This window comes from Microtus oregoni, unplaced genomic scaffold, assembly GCF_018167655.1.
Source record: "Microtus oregoni isolate MIOR12 unplaced genomic scaffold, Mior012 000042F_ref0000377, whole genome shotgun sequence".
Classification (NCBI taxonomy): Eukaryota; Metazoa; Chordata; class Mammalia; order Rodentia; family Cricetidae; genus Microtus; species Microtus oregoni.
Window position 1 is genome coordinate 22,008,984 of NW_024543209.1, and position 15,532 is coordinate 22,024,515.

At 42.0% G+C, this 15,532-nt stretch overlaps 1 protein-coding gene across 4 annotated transcripts; it reads left to right on the forward strand.

Moving 5' to 3' along the window:
- Positions 1 to 329: 329 nt before the first annotated feature.
- On the forward strand, positions 330 to 11,615 carry Znf322 (zinc finger protein 322). Of its 4 annotated transcripts, XR_005972394.1 has the most exons (6): positions 330 to 501; positions 1,169 to 1,253; positions 4,391 to 4,471; positions 7,446 to 9,576; positions 10,428 to 10,492; positions 11,307 to 11,615. XR_005972394.1 is itself a non-coding variant. In XM_041633020.1 (4 exons), the coding sequence occupies exon 4, from the start codon at positions 7,619 to 7,621 to the stop codon at positions 8,816 to 8,818; it is 1,200 nt and encodes a 399-aa protein (XP_041488954.1). In that variant the 5' UTR covers positions 330 to 501; positions 1,169 to 1,253; positions 4,391 to 4,471; positions 7,446 to 7,618; the 3' UTR covers positions 8,819 to 11,615. The 4 variants fall into 4 exon arrangements, 1 of the variants encoding a protein (XP_041488954.1); XR_005972393.1 differs by having other exon boundaries at positions 7,446 to 10,492; XR_005972392.1 differs by having other exon boundaries at positions 10,428 to 11,615.
- The last annotated feature ends 3,917 nt before the right edge of the window (positions 11,616 to 15,532 follow it).

Below are 15,532 nucleotides of genomic sequence, written 5' to 3' on the forward strand. Positions count from 1 at the left end.
GCCTCTATCCTTGCGACGTTACTTCCGGCTCGTGCTATGAAGACCTCCGGGGAAAATAAAACATCGTGGGGCGTGGTTGCAGCTCCGCGAGGACCACAGCCAGGACAGCTCCCTAGTCTTGCAACCCAGGGGCTAAAAACTGGAAATTCCGCCCACCAGAGCGCCAGGGCGCAGGCGCGTTCAGGCTCCGCTCATTTCCGGAGGCTCGGCTCCTATTGGCTCAGAGCCGCGGTGACGCCCTATGAGGGCTGGTTACGTGCCGGGAGGCGGGACTACGCCGCCGCGTCCCAGCTGGTGCGCGCTCTCGGGGTTGGCCTCGTAGCGCGGATGGCTGGGTGAGCCTGGTTGGTGCCTTGCGAACGGCTTGCTGACCTCTCGACCTCTCGGCCTCACCCTCTCTCCCTGACAGACGCTGGGACCGAACCCGCTGCCGCAGCGTGCGCGACCCGGAAGCCCCGGCTGCAGGCTCCAATCGCCGGAAATGCCGCCCAGGGCGGCGGGGTAAGCTGGCGGCCGGGCAGCGCGGCCTTTGGCGAGGCGGGGAACGGGGGCCGGGCGCCACGCCTCTGATGTCAGGAGCACAGTCTACGAAAAGTTGGAGCCTGTAGGACTGTCCTGGCGGTAGCAATGAAGCCGGGATTGGAGGCAGTCTGTAGCCTTCCTGAATGTCGAGAGAGCCAGGGGCGTTGGGAGGACCCTCCCCACCAGTCTTAAGGGCGGAGATTAGTTAAACTGCTGTGGAATCAGTTTGCAGAATCTGCTCGGTCAGAGAATTAACATAGTCATTTATTTTTAAGGGCCTTGGTTATATGTAATCTTGCATTCATGTATCATATTCCTGGAGTTTTAGTGTGCGAAGAATGAATCCTTGATCTCAGAAGTTGAAATAATACTGTACCTATCAGTCACCTCAGCGTTTGTGCGTTGGAGGCAGGAGGCTAGGGAAATCAAGGCCAGCCTCAGCTGCCTAGCGAGTTTGAGGCCTGCCTGAGCTACATGAGACCCTGTCTTAATAGCAAAAATTAAGTAACAAACAAAACGAAGTAGCAGGAGGCAAACAAGGCCTAGGGTTTTGCTGTGAAGTGTGCACGGGATGATATTTAAATGACTTGATGTAAAAACTTGTAAGCTTTGCAACCCTGTTCAACTTTGTTGCTTTTTCCTTTAGGAGAGGGAAGAATTGAATATTATGAGTAGTTCTGGCTTAGAAACCTGGTGGAGCCAAAAGAAAAAGTCGTTGAGTTCTTGTTATGGTAAGTGGTATATATCTGGGTTTTTGTTTGTTTGTTTGTTTTTAATTTTTTAATTTTCGAGACAGGGTTTCTCCGTAGCTGTTTTGGTTCCGGTCCTGGAACTAGCTCTTGTAGACCAGGCTGGCCTCGAACTCACAGAGATCCACCTGCCTCTGCCTCCCGAGTACTGGGATTAAAGGAGTGCGCCACCACCGCCTGGCCTTATATCTGTTTTTATATACGTGAATTTTGAAGTAGGGATGGGATAAGAAAGAAGTAAAACATACTTGAGGAAAAGAAAGTGCTTTGTTGCTAACATAGTGGTGTTAAGACCAGACCCTGTCGTACTGGTTAAAGTACACTTTACTTTTCCAGCAAGCGTGTGCATGTCCACAGTAGGCGTGCAACAGTTGTCCCTCTTTTGATTTGCCATACGAAGAAGGCACTGGCCCAATGCTCAGGCAGGCTGGAGGAGAGGATGGATATTGAAACTGGCTCTGTTACTTACCTACCTGTTAAGTCTTGCGTAATTAGCTAACTACCAATAGAAACAAGTGTCCTGTCTGTAGGATGCAGACATTGGTGTTGATAGTTGGTTTTACAGTGGTCTTGGGAGGATTACATGTCTATAACCCATGTAAACAATGAAAAGAAGTGAGGCAGTCCGTGGTCTGGGCGTATACAGCAGGTGTGGGTTTTCAGATAATAGTTTAAATACTGTGTGATTGTCCCATGTGTCCTGTAACCGAAAAGACTCTTCAGCTCCGAAGTGCTGTTGCTCAGCTTGTATATTTGAACTTTTGTATGCTCTTTGCTTATGAAATGCAGTCTGATGTTGCTCATGAGAAGAGAAAAGTTGCTCCTTCCTAGGAGGGGGTAAGAAAAGCCTTTTAGAGACAGCGACCTGGAGGTAAGATTCGGAGGATGTGTTTGTGTTTGCCAGATGGACAGCTTAGCTTGTATTATTGTTGGAGACCCAAGGGTAGTGATAGTCCTTTTTTTTATTCTGATACTTGCTTACTTATGGGGGTTTGGTATGGTTTTGCTTAGCAGATGTATTCTAAATGGAACAGATAAGAAATTGCAGTAACCAAAAGACAATGTCTTAACTTTAGTAGATGTTATTATGATGTAGTAGGAGAAACAAACAAGGGAACGTACATAAAATGCATATGGTAAAGTTGGGTAGTGATGTAGTGATTAGGGTGCTATGAAGTCTTTGAGAGAAGGTAATCAAGGTGTGCTACTTTTTGAGGTAGTAAGTTTCAGTCTCCCATGATTCAAACAGTGGAGAACGCTGCATGAAGGAAGAGCAGTGTAGGCAGAAGAAACTTAACTTTCTGAGGTCCTGTGAGGATGAAGATGGCAGAAATTCCATATTATGGAAGGCAGTAAAAACCTTGGATTTTATTCTAGATAAACGGTAAGAAACGGCATTTTAAACATGAAAAGTGTCATAGTCTTTTGAAGTTCGGCAGCCAGATTGTATTTTGTTTGCATAGGAAAATTGTTTTCTGGTTTTACATATTTTTTTGGGTTTTTTTTGTTTTTTTTTGTTTTGTTTTTTTGCTTTGCTTTGTTTTCCTTGTGCACCACACATTCTTGGCTATTGAGGGCAATTGTGATGCTTTGGATTGGTAGCTGAATGAGATAATCTGGTCCATTTTCCAGCAAACTCAGTTAAAGAGTTGAGGTAGTAGGATTGTAAGTTACAAAGCTAACTTAGGCAACCTAGGGAAAACCTTTCTCAAAATGTAAAGAATATAGGGTATATAGCTCAATGGTAGAGTGTAAAAGTGTTTTACAGGCCTTGGTTGGGTTCAATCCCCATTACCACAAAACAGTAAAAACAAAACCAAAAAAAAAAAAAAAAACCCCAGCATATCACATTTCTCGTTGAGCATGTCTACATTTTGGCTCAACATGAATATTAATTTTAGGCTGGTTTGAAAACCCATATCTAACATGTCTCCTGATTCCTTTCAGGGACGAATGGTGTCTAGGACCCAGAATCTCAATGTTCATTAAGTACATTATTGCTGGGATTGCCTTTCTGTGACGTGACAACTGACAGTATTGGATAAAAACACGTTTTTATGTGTACACACGTCTGTTTCTCTATAAGTACAAACTATGACCTCATTCTGATACTGCCCTTCAGTTCCATCTAACTCCGATACAGAGTTCATTTCTATCTTGTTCTTTTGTACTTATCACTCCCCTCTGTGACTGTGGGGAATCTGTGTTTCATTATCCCACTCCGGTGGACACATCATCTGGTGTCATGTGTATAAGTGTTTTGCCTGCATGTGTATTTGTGTACTGTATCTGCATGCCCAGTGCCCGAGAGTGGTATGGGAAGTCCTTCTGCATATGTGTCGTTTTTATTGGTTCCTGAATAAAGAAGCTGTTTCGGACTATAGGAAGGCAGAACAGAGCTGGGAGGTGGGGGACACAACACGGGGAGGGAACACTAAACCGAATTCTGGGAAAAAGAAGACAGAGTCGGGGAGAAGTCATATAGCCACCAGAGGGGGAAAAAACACGATCTGCTAGTTAAAACCTTGCCGGTAGGCCACGAACATCATGGTAAAATATAAACTAATAAAAATGGGTTAATTCTATGTGTAAAATCTAGTTAGCAGTATGTTTAAGTGATTGGCCAAGCAGTGATTTAATTAATACAGTTTCTGTGTGATTATTTTGGGAGTCTGGGTGGCCAAAAGCAAACAAGTGGCCTCCTACAACACAAGAGACCAAATGAGGTTGTTGGATACTTTGGAACTGGAGTTACAGAAAGATGGTTGTGAGACACTCTGCTGGGAATTGAGCCTGTGTCCTCTGGGCAAGCAGTACCTGTAGCTGAGTATGTATCTAACACCCATCAGTTGGTCCCCCTTTCTTGGGGGCGGTGTTCCAGACAAGGTTTCTCTGTGTAGCTTTGTCACCTGTCCTGGCAGTAGCTCTGTAGACCAGGCTGGTCTTAAACTCACAGACATCTGGATCCTGCCTCTGCCTACTAAGTGCTCGGATTAAAGGCATGGGCTACTACTGCCCTGCTCTCATTAGCCCTTTTTAAGGGAAATGTTTACTCACTGTTAAGTTCTTTGTATATAAATGACTTAGCATTAAATTTGTTTTGTCCTTGTGTTTTACAGAAAACTGTATTTTAATTTTGATTTTCTCAAGACCAGACACTGAATGCAGTGAATGCTGTTTCTCATCTGTTTAGATTCTGGGTAAGCGACAGTTTGTTCAATCTTTAGACCTCTCCTTCACCAGAGTAGGGTCCATCTTTTGTGATGTGTTAGCCCCTTTAATTTGTCAGCTAAGGGGGAATTTTAATTTTTTTCTTTAATTATTTTATTATGTATATTGGTGGTTTGCTTGGAGCACACAGCTCCATTTTCCCCGTGCCCTCACAGTCTTCACTCTCTGGGTGTGCATTTTTGCAAACTCTCAGCATCCTACTCTCTTGTTAGAACATCGGTCTACTTGAGTCAGGGCCATCCAAATGTCATTCTTTTTTTTTTTTAATATTTATTTATTTATTATGGATATAATCTGTTTGCATATATGCCTGCTAGAAGAGGACACCAGACCTCATTACAGATGGTTGTGAGCCACCATGTGGTTGCTGGGAATCGAACTCGGGTCCTTTGGAAGAGCGCGCAATGCTCTTAACCGCTGAGCCATCTCTCCAGCCCCCCCAAATGTCATTCTTAAAGATCATGTGGTCACATGTATCACATTCTGAAAAGGTAGGGATTAGAAGTGATGCACAGTTTGGCCTGTAACAACCAGCTAAGTTATAATACTCCACAGGAGAAGGAAGAGTGGTTTGAACCAGATTGGTAGCAGCAGAAATTGTTGAGAAGTGGTTGGATTTATGAATTTTGAAATGGAGCCAACAAATTTTTGACACCTTGATTGTGAAGTACAAAACAGAAGAGATTGCAAGGTGACCCTTCAGGTTTTTGGATGAGTTAAGAGTTTATTGTCAGTGTAAGGCAGGCTTTGCTTACTTCCTTTGACTGGAAGGCCAGAGAAGGTTCTAGACAGGTTCTAGACACTCATTTCTGTAAACGCAGCCTCATAAGGTCAGAATAATGTTCTCTAGTGGTTTTAGGATTTGAGGGTTGATTGTGACAGGGACAAAACATACTCTCTGCTCAAGATATTAGCGGTTTCTCTGGTAACTGTTTCCCACAAGGCAAGTCAGTATTTGGTGCGGTTTCCTTCCGCCAGGCAGACCTTCAGCCCTTTGATGCCCACCATGCATGGGTCAACAAGGTGAACTCTGATTCACCATCTTGGTAAGAAATACATAGAGAAGTATCCGCTTATGTAACAAGGGTGGATATTTTGTTGTCTAACAAGGATTCACTTAATGGGTATATTCACACACCAAGGATACTATCAACTGCTGAGTGAAAATTAGAAACCTGGAGTTAGTAAATTGATGCAATAGGAAGTCGTGCATTATGTTATTATTTGAGATCCCTTTGGTGTGTTGTCTGAGCTCTGCTCCACTCTGTTTGTCAGTGTGCTGAATTGGGTGAGCATTTACATTTACTGGCATGCCATTTTCAGTCAGTTTTGATATTGGTTTCATTTGCAAACTTTTATGTTGGCTCCAGTCCATTCTTAGATACTTGACCTTTGTGACATTCTCCCTAGAAAAATAGGTGTATAATGAGCAGCAAATGGTTCATAGATTATACAGTCACCTATAGATGCCATAAGAAGGTCTGTTGTGAGTTTGAGAGCTTTGCATGTGCCAGGCATTGTCCTAGGTGTTAAATAGCAGTGAATAAACTAAATAATAATGGAAATAAGTATGGGGGATCTTGTCTGTTAGGGTTCACATTCAGTGGAGAAAAATAAAAAAGAAAGGATGGAAAGGGTGTTGTGTAAGTCGAGGTGGAGAATAAGGTGATTAGAAAAGGCCCCACTGGGAGTATGTAACAATTGAGCAAAGATTTAAGTGAAGGAAAGGAGAAGCTTTGAAGACATCTAGAGGAGGAAAAGTCCTTAAGCGAGGGAGAGAGACAGATAGACAGACAGACAGAGGACATTAAGACCCTGAAATGGAAATAGTTCTGGCTTGCTTGAACTGTGTCAAAGACCAGGGTGACCAGAGTAGGGGAAGAACACAGAAATGACTTAAGCTGGGAACTAGGAATCAGGTTTCCTTGATGTTTGCAGGTTTCTAAAGGAATTTGGATAGAAGTTAAGGGTCAAATGTCTAATTGGAATATGTTCTAGAAACCCTAGAAGACAAGATTTGGAGGCAGGTAGCGAGTGATTTTTTCTTTTAGTAAGTTCTAATATAAAGGAAACAGAATGGGAAGACTAGTTTGAGGCTGAGGTGATCAAGGAATTTTGCTTGTTGGTTGTGCTTTTTTTTTTCTTAAAGAGGAGAAAGGATAGCCTGTTTACTAATGAGAATGACCCAGTAGAAAGGAAGACATTGATAATGCAAGGGAGTGACTGTAGAGCTGCGGTCAGGATGTAGATGTGAAGAGAGCAGATGGGAGTCCCATACAAAGGTGAAAGTTTGTGGGTTGAGCAGCAGCAACTTGTCCTCCTTGGTGAGAGATGGAAGCAAGCCCTGCTGTAGCACACCTACAGGCTTGCTAGGTGGTAGCAGGAACACAGCGAAGGGTGTCGTTTGCACTGATGTGTGTGCTTTATTCTTGTTCTGCTTGTTTACTTTCACTTTCTTAATACAATAAGATGCAAACTCATATTTATATTACTAAATAAAAGATGGTGGTGCTGCGTGAAGAAGACTACACACGACAGCAAATGTGAAGGACCAAATAACATTTTGTTCTGGATAAGGAATCATGCAGAATATACAGTTTACTCTTCCCCTCCTTTTCCTCTTTTCTCTCTTCCACCTCCCTCCCTCCATCCCTTCCTCCTTTTCTCCTTTCCTTTTCTTTGCATTTATTCAGTGTGAAGGAGGTGCATGTTGGTACATGGCACCAGAGTGGATGTTGGAAGACAGTGAGTTCTCAACTTCTACCATGTAGATTGGTTATGGGAGTAGAACTCAGGTCATCAGGTTTGGCAGCAAGCACCTTTATCCACCGAGTCATTTCTCCCACCCCAATAAAAAGTTTCTGTCAGTCTTTCCTGCAGTGATTTGGCTTTTAGACTTCTTAGTGATAGAAATATAAATAATATTTCTACTTTGTCTCATAGGTTTGGAGGTTCCAAGTAAGAAATTGATATATATGATGCTGGAAATTGGTAAACGCAAACTGCTAATGAATGAAAGACTTGAAACATATGTTTTTGAAGTTACCAGTAAAATGACTATGAAAACAGGGGTCAAGAAGACCAATGGAAAACCACTTAGGAGAGAACCATAGAAAATGTACACTTCAGATGAGAGATGTAACCAGAGAACTCAAAAAAGAAAAATATACCATGTTTGCCCTCAGAAGGGGAAAAAGATTTATATTCATGTTCATGAGATTACTCAAATAGATAATCAAATTTGTCAGTGCCTTGAACGTGAACAAAATTTTTGTGAAAACTTAGCACGTATGTGTGAGGAAACATATACTGGGGAGAAATCTTATAGATGTGATATGTGTGAGAAAACCTTCATCCAAAGTTCAGATCTTATTTCACACCAGAGGATTCATAATTATGAGAAACCGTATAAGTGTAGCAAATGTGAGAAGAGCTTTTGGCACCACTTAGCCCTTTCAGGACACCAGAGAACACATGCAGGTAAAAAGTTTTATACCTGTGACATTTGTGGCAAGAATTTTGGTCAGAGCTCTGATCTGCTTGTCCACCAGCGTAGCCATACAGGTGAAAAACCTTATCTGTGTAATGAGTGTGATAAATGCTTCAGTCGAAGTACAAATCTCATAAGGCACCGAAGAACTCACACAGGTGAGAAGCCATTTAAGTGTCTGGAATGTGAAAAAGCTTTTAGTGGGAAATCGGATCTTATTAGCCACCAAAGGACTCATACCGGGGAAAGACCCTACAAATGCAGTAAATGTGAGAAAAGTTATCGACACCGTTCAGCCTTCATTGTACATAAGAGAGTTCATACCGGGGAGAAGCCGTACAAGTGTGGTGCCTGTGAGAAGTGCTTTGGCCAGAAGTCAGACCTTATTGTACATCAGAGAGTCCATACCGGTGAGAAACCATATAAATGCTTGGAGTGTATGAGAAGTTTTACCCGGAGTGCCAACCTAATTAGGCACCAGGCAACTCACACTCATACTTTCAAATGCCTTGAATATGAGAAAAGCTTCAGCTGTAGCTCAGACCTTATTGTACATCAGAGAATTCACATGGAAGAGAAACCACATCAGTGGTCTATGTGTGAGAGCGGTTTCTTCCTAGGTATGGACTTTGTTGCCCAGCAGAAAATGAGGACTCAAACAGAGGAGCTGCATTATAAATACAGCGTATGTGATAAAAGCTTTCATCATAGCTCGGCCCTTCTTCAGCATCAGACAGTGCGCATTGGTGAGGACTACATCTGTAATGTGAGTGAAAAAGGACTTGATCTCAGCTCTCGTGCGTCAGAAACCTCACGGATGTCTTGACAAGAAGTCACATTACCTTAAAAAGGGATTTACATATCAGAACTCATTAAGAGAAAGACTCCTAGGTGAATTTCAGATTTACCTCAGACCTCAGACTTCATTGGGGACCAGAGAGAGAGTCTACAGTCTTTGGAACTGTAACAAAAGCTTTATGCAGAGATTGGCCCTATTCGGACACCATTATTAGCCACATTTGTGAAGAACTCCATAAATGCTTTGGGTTTTGAGAAACCTTCCACACAAGAAGGTTCAGATAGGAAACCTTACATGTGCAGTATGGGAAATCTCCAGCAGTGTTAAACCATCACCATTACAAGAGAATTCATACCAGAGAAGAGCCATTTAAATGCTCTGTGTCAGCAGTAGTTTGGATAATATGTACGCCTTACTGGATATCAGAAAATTCACCTGGGGAGAAACCCCAGAAATTGCAGGAAAAAGCTTCTGACAGAATTCTGACTCTCTTACCCATCAGAGAAGCCATACTGGTATAAATGGATTTTGTCTTGAGTGTGGCAGAAATATTTGTTGGAGAGTCTTACTTGGGTTTGTATCCACCTAAACAAAAATCAGAAGAAAGATACATGTCTGAATGAGAAAAGCTTGTTAATTTTCAGCTCTTGGGGGTGTATCAGGGAACTCACATCAGTGAAAACGCATAAATGTTTTGTGTCTAAGAAGCTAGAAGCTCTCATCTAATCGGGCCCCAAAGAACCGGTTCTACAGAGGAGTTGCTCCAGCGAGAGATCTAGTTGTGGGTGAGAATCTGTATATATGCTATGTATGAGAGAGCTCTTCTCAATAGAGTTGTATGGGAGGGAGTAGTGTCTTAGTGACCCAGAAGCTTGTTTGGAGGAGCTGGGACAGGTCAGCATGGAGCTGAAGGGTAACTCAGGTAAAGACACTTTTCTTTTGTCTGAACCGCCTCATGATTGCTTTCGTTTCACTCTTAAAAACTCATAAATTCAGTAAAGAAAAGGATTGTAATCTTGTGTATAAGGTAGGGCATGGGTTATTGTTGGAAGAAAGACGTGCTTTTGATTTTTGCTTCTTTTTTTTAAAGTCTCTTATCTAGGATGGAAATGGTGTGTTGCTAGCAGGCAATGAAAAGAACTAAGAAGCTAGGGAATACTTAGTTTGGGTTAAAATTATCAGTTGCTTCCCCTTTGCATAATCAACCTCAGCAAAAAGCAGAGTACTCAGCTCTTAGTGTTGAGATCTGCCCACAAAATGGTCCAAAATTGTCCCTAAAGTATTTTTTTGAGTTATCACTGGCCCTTGAAATTTCAGATATAGAGATTCATTTCTTTTCAAGCCCAAACAACCAATTCCTGGATACTGGTTATGATCATGTTATAGTATCCAGCTTTTTGTTACTTGCTACATCTCTTTCAGTGATAGATACTATATCAATTGGCTCAGAGCAGAAGAAATAGGGGAAAGTTGTAAACCAGAAAAAGCAGAGGAAAGACAATGAAGCATTCTTAATAGAGCAACAGGACACTGATTTTGAGGGTCCTGACTCCAAAGCTCATGTTCTTCATTCTTTTATCCTGATGCTTGCAGCAAATTAAGCTTCATAATGACACATTTTTTTCATTTATTCCAGTTCTGTCAAGGAAAGAAAAATACAGTTTAATCCCAGGGAAAGGATTGCAGTCAACACAATATAAGGTATATTCTTGTTTTGAAATGCAGGATTATAAATGTTAGAAAAGTAGTTGGCAGATTAACCTGAAGTTTAAGGATAACATTTGTTCCCAGTACAGTAGGGTAGTTGATTGTCTGTATCATTCTTTGGATGGCTCATGACCCAAGCATCTTATGTTCCCTTCTCATTGTTTTTCTTTCTTTGGCTTAAAAGACTTAATTCAACTATTTCAAGTTCCTGTAGTATTTGGGACTCTGTAGAGTATTATTTTGTTGCTAATTATAGTCCTCTAGTTTTGTTGTAATTTGTTTAGTGAACCCCTGGATTCCATGGGGTATTAGTGTTTCAATTCATGCAAGTGATCTGGTAATACCTTACATGTGGCTGTAAGCTCTTAACCTGACAGTTAAGATCTTAAGGACAGTGAATTTAACTCCATAAAGAATCTGGTTCCAGTGTTTTTACCTTTAAGAAACAGGTTGTGCCAGTTTTAATCAGATGTGTTCTGGTAATTTTTACAAATAATTTTAGTGCTATGAAAATTTATCCATTGTGATAAACACACACTAGATATGTATTTTTCTTCTTGAGGAATATCATGGTATTACTAGCAAAAGTTTGATAATTGTGTTACTTAAAATAATATTGGATATATGGCAATGGCAGTAAAAAAAAAATTAGTCATTGTGACTGCTTATTAATCAGTGAATAGACCATGGAGAAAGAGGCAAAGCTTAAAACATTAGTAGGTTGGTGACTTACCCTTCCTTCAGCCTGTCTCACTGGTAATTGTCTGTAGTCTCCAAATAAACTAACAGTGGACCATTCCTCAAACAGAACTTTGAGGATGTAAAGCAGGCCTGAGGCCTGTTAACTATGGTGAGAAGGTGTTGGTATTACGTAGCGTAACCTGAGGTTGGAGAGGACCACTTGGGAGCCTGTAACCAAAGCTAGAAGGTAACTTCTGGGATGGATGGAGGTTCCCTTGAAGCAGTGCCAACCCAAATCTACCTCAGGTAAGTAGTTAGAGTAACTTTTTCAAGATTTCAGACTAAATGAAAATAAAGTATATTCTGTCCGTGTACTCCTCTATGCTTTATTGTTTTGTTTACCTTTAATTCTTAAATAAACATTTGTTTTGAAAAACTCTATATTCTTGTCTCCACTATACTATGAGAAATTAACTAGTCCCCTGCATTTACATTGGGGTATTGTACTTAATGATGAATGTGTAGGTGGTAGCCATAACCATTGTAGAAGGGCAGAAGGCAGCCACATTCTTTGCCAAAATATCACAAGAAAGATCTTTAGCCCAGTTACTAATATTCTTCCTCTCTGACACCTCTTGAGCTTAGTTTCCACAGTCTACATAGCTCTCAGCACTTCTGTCTACCAGTTTCCCGCTATGATGGCCCATTAAGCTCTGGTTACAGAATGTAACTGCTTTTCTAGTTCAAAATCCCAAAGTCTGCCACCTTAGTTGAGGAAAACCACATGGTCAGGTCTGTCACAGCCCACTCTCTGGTTCTGTTCTAGTTACATCTCTATTGCTGTGACAGCATACCATGACCAAGGCAATTTATAAAAGAAAGTTTAATTTGGTTTGCAGTTTCAGAGGCGTGATTCCATGATAGCTCACATCTTAATCCACAACCACAAGTCAGAGCTAACTGGGACTCACAAGAGTCTTTTGAAACCTCAAAGCCCCCTCCCAGTCACACATACCTCTCCCAGCAAGTTCACATTTGGTAAACCTTCCTAAAAAGTTGTGCCAACTGGGGACTGAGTATTCAAACCACCACAGCTAAGATAACCTGAATGTGGGTCCCCAGTACCTGTGTAAAAATCAGGCACAGTGGTGCTTGTAATCCTAGCAGTGAGAAGGCAGAGATAAGAGGATCCCTGGAGCTCCCTGGCCAGCCAGTCTAGCTATGTTAGGTAAGCTCCAGGTTCAGTGGGAGACCTTATCTCAAAATTTAGACAGAGATTGAGAACATTCATTTATTTCTGGCGTACTAAATTGAAATGGGAATAAGGTGGGCGGGGCAGCTTACTCTCGGCACTGAGAAGGTAGAAATAGGTAGGAGGATGAGGAGTTTCAGCCTGGGCTACATGAATCCCTCAAAAGCCAAGGTGGAAGGACTGTTGGTAGTGACTGGTAACATCAAATTGACAGAACCTGAAGAGGAAGCAACGACTTGGAGTGATTGTTTTGAACTTTGTACTCCTTCACACCTGTTCTGAAGTTCTGGGCAAACTTGTTTTCAGGACTCAGTCTTAAGACTGACAAATTGCATAATTATTTGAAATTGAGAAGAACTCTAGAAGTTTTAATGTAGAACTCTTAAGTGGACTCTTCTTGAACCTCACATCTCTTCCAAATGAAGGCCTTAAGTCTTACAAGTGAAGGGAATGAGAGCTACTTTAAAGCGTGGCAGCTGGCTCAAAGATAGGAATGCCTTAGGAGTCACCTATCACAGCTTAACCTACAGCTTTGTTTTCAGGAAAGCAGTGCTAAGGGAATTACATAAAACAAGTACTTTCTCATGATCTGTCTGTGTTAGATGCCCCAACCCACATTCCGCTTAGTTAACTGTTGCACCAGGAAATAGGATCTAATAGTCACAGCTGTCCTGGCTACTTAAGAGCATACACCTAACCTGTCTTCTCCCAAGGAAATTAATGCCTTGACTTTATTTGAATATGCCAAACCCTCGCATCCTCCCATCCAAGTACATTGTCTTCATTAACCGTTAAAATCTTCTTCCCATGATCTCTACTGATTTATTTTCTTCTTTGAGGGTTTTCCTGTCTTCATAGTGTGTTCAAGGTGGCCTTTAATTCCCAGTTGGAGGGGAAAAGTCATTCCTACCCTCCCCAGAGTTTACTAGCTTAAAGATTCCCGGTCTTCCTTTCTAAGATATCTTACTCTATATAGGGCTGCTAGCTGCCTTTAAATCCAAGTGCAGTGTGGCCTTCAGTTCGCGTCTCAGTTGCCTCCACCCCGTCCACCCCTCATTTTCTTGTACTTAGCAACATAGGATAATATGAATTCTTTTTGTCTTAAGCCAGAATTGCAGCCCAGACTGTTTTCAAACTTTGTAGCCTAGGATGGCCGTGAACTTTAACTATTTTTTTTCAGTTTTGTAGAAACTTTTTTTATTTTTAAAAAACAATCATTTTCTATACCAATCCCACTTCCCTCTCCCTCTCATTCTTTTGCTCCCCCCACTTTTCTCCCCTTCTACTGAGAGAAGGTGAGGCCTCCCATGAGAAGTCAACAAATTCTATCACTTGAGTAGGACCAAGGCCAGCCCCACACATAGGCTGAGCAAGGTATCCCTCTATAGAGAATGGACTCCAAAGAGCCAGTTCATGCACTAGGGATAAAGCCTGGTTCCCACTGCTAGTGGCTCCACAAACTGCCTAACCCACATAATAAATGTCACCCACATTTACAGGGCCTAGTTCACTTTTATGCAGGTTCCCCAGGTGTTAGTCTGGGGTCAGTGAGCTCCCACTTGCTTGGGTCAGCTGTTTCTGTGGGTATCCCCATCATGGTCTTGGCCCCTTTGCTGATAATATATTTCCTCCGCTATGACTGGACTCCAGGAGTTCAGCCCAGTGCTTATTTGTGGATCTCCGCATCTTCTTCCATCAAGGTAGTCATCAATCTGACTACAGAAGGGCAGTTACGGTACCCTCTCCATGATGCTTAGATTCTTAGCTGGGGTCATCTTTGTGTATTTCTGGGAATTTCCCTAATGCCTGGTTTCTTGCCCCAAGAATCTGTTTTTGAAAGCTCCCCTGCTGGCTATCGTTTTCCGTTTTAACTTTTCCATGTGGGTTTCATATTGATCTCAGCCTTCCCCTCCCTGTTCTCCAATACCACAGGAAAGGATATCAGGACCAACTGCTTGGTACCTCACCAGTCTCAGGCTCCTCTGAAATCTTTGCTAGATACCTTCTTTTAAAAATTTTTTTAGCCGGGCGGTGGTGGCGCACGCCTTTAATCCCAGCACTTGGGAGGCAGAGGCAGGCGGATCTCTGTGAGTTCGAGACCAGCCTGGTCTACAAGAGCTAGTTCCAGGACAGGCTCCAAAACCACAGAGAAACCCTGACTCGAAAAAACCAAAAAAAAAAGAAAAAGAAAAAAAAATTTTTTTTAACATGTAGTGTGGGGTGTGTGTGTGTGTGTGTGTGTATGTGTGTGTGTGTGTGTGTGAGAGAGAGAGAGAGAGAGAGAGAGAGAGAGAGAGCATGCCACAGTACATATGTGGAAATTTGCAGGAGTTTGTTCTCTCCTTCCACCTTATGGGTCCTCGAAGTCAAACTCAGGTTGTAACATTAACAGCAAGTGCTTTTACTTGCTGAGCCGTCTTGCTCCGACCCGTTTGCTAAATTCACTCCTGGTTGGCTCTTTGCTTCCTATAACACTTTACACACGTCTTCTCTCTGCCTTCTTGCCTCTATCACTTCTGAAGAGAAATCGGCTATTAATCTCATTGAAGAATGTGTTTTACTAAATTAATGGCTTCTATTTTACTGCTTGTAAAATTCTCTATATTTGCCCTTTGGGGTTTGATTGTAATGGGTCTTTTTATCTTATCCTGCTTGGAGTTTGTTGAGATTCTTGAATGTGACTATTCATGAGTTCTGTCAAATTTGAGAAGTTTTCAGCATTAGTTCTTCAAATATATCTCCGCCCATCTGGCGCCTCCTTCAGTGTCTCTCCTGCAGAACGGCAGCCCACCTGCCACTAGCCACAGGCCATTTAGACTCTGCTTTCTGCTACTTAGAAAGCTTGGCTTTTCATACTTTCTGCTTGTTTTAAAAGTTTCTGTCAGGAACTCCGAGTCTCCTAATCTTCCATCTTACTCCAAAGGTTCCTTATAAAGCAAGTCAGATCCTTGCAGGGAGATGTTTCTGTGTTGATTTTAAAAATTCAACGTCATTGAAGAACTTTACCTCTCCTTCAGCTGAAGAACAATATTTTTTAATTAATAGTAATAAAAACCCCTACAAAAACATTTCAGATTGCCAGGTAATACCTAGATAGGGCT

What these genes read in the sequence shown, in the direction of transcription:
- Znf322 (XM_041633020.1), top strand. Translation starts at nt 7,619, where the DNA reads ATGTACACTTCAGATGAGAGATGTAACCAGAGAACTCAAAAAAGAAAA.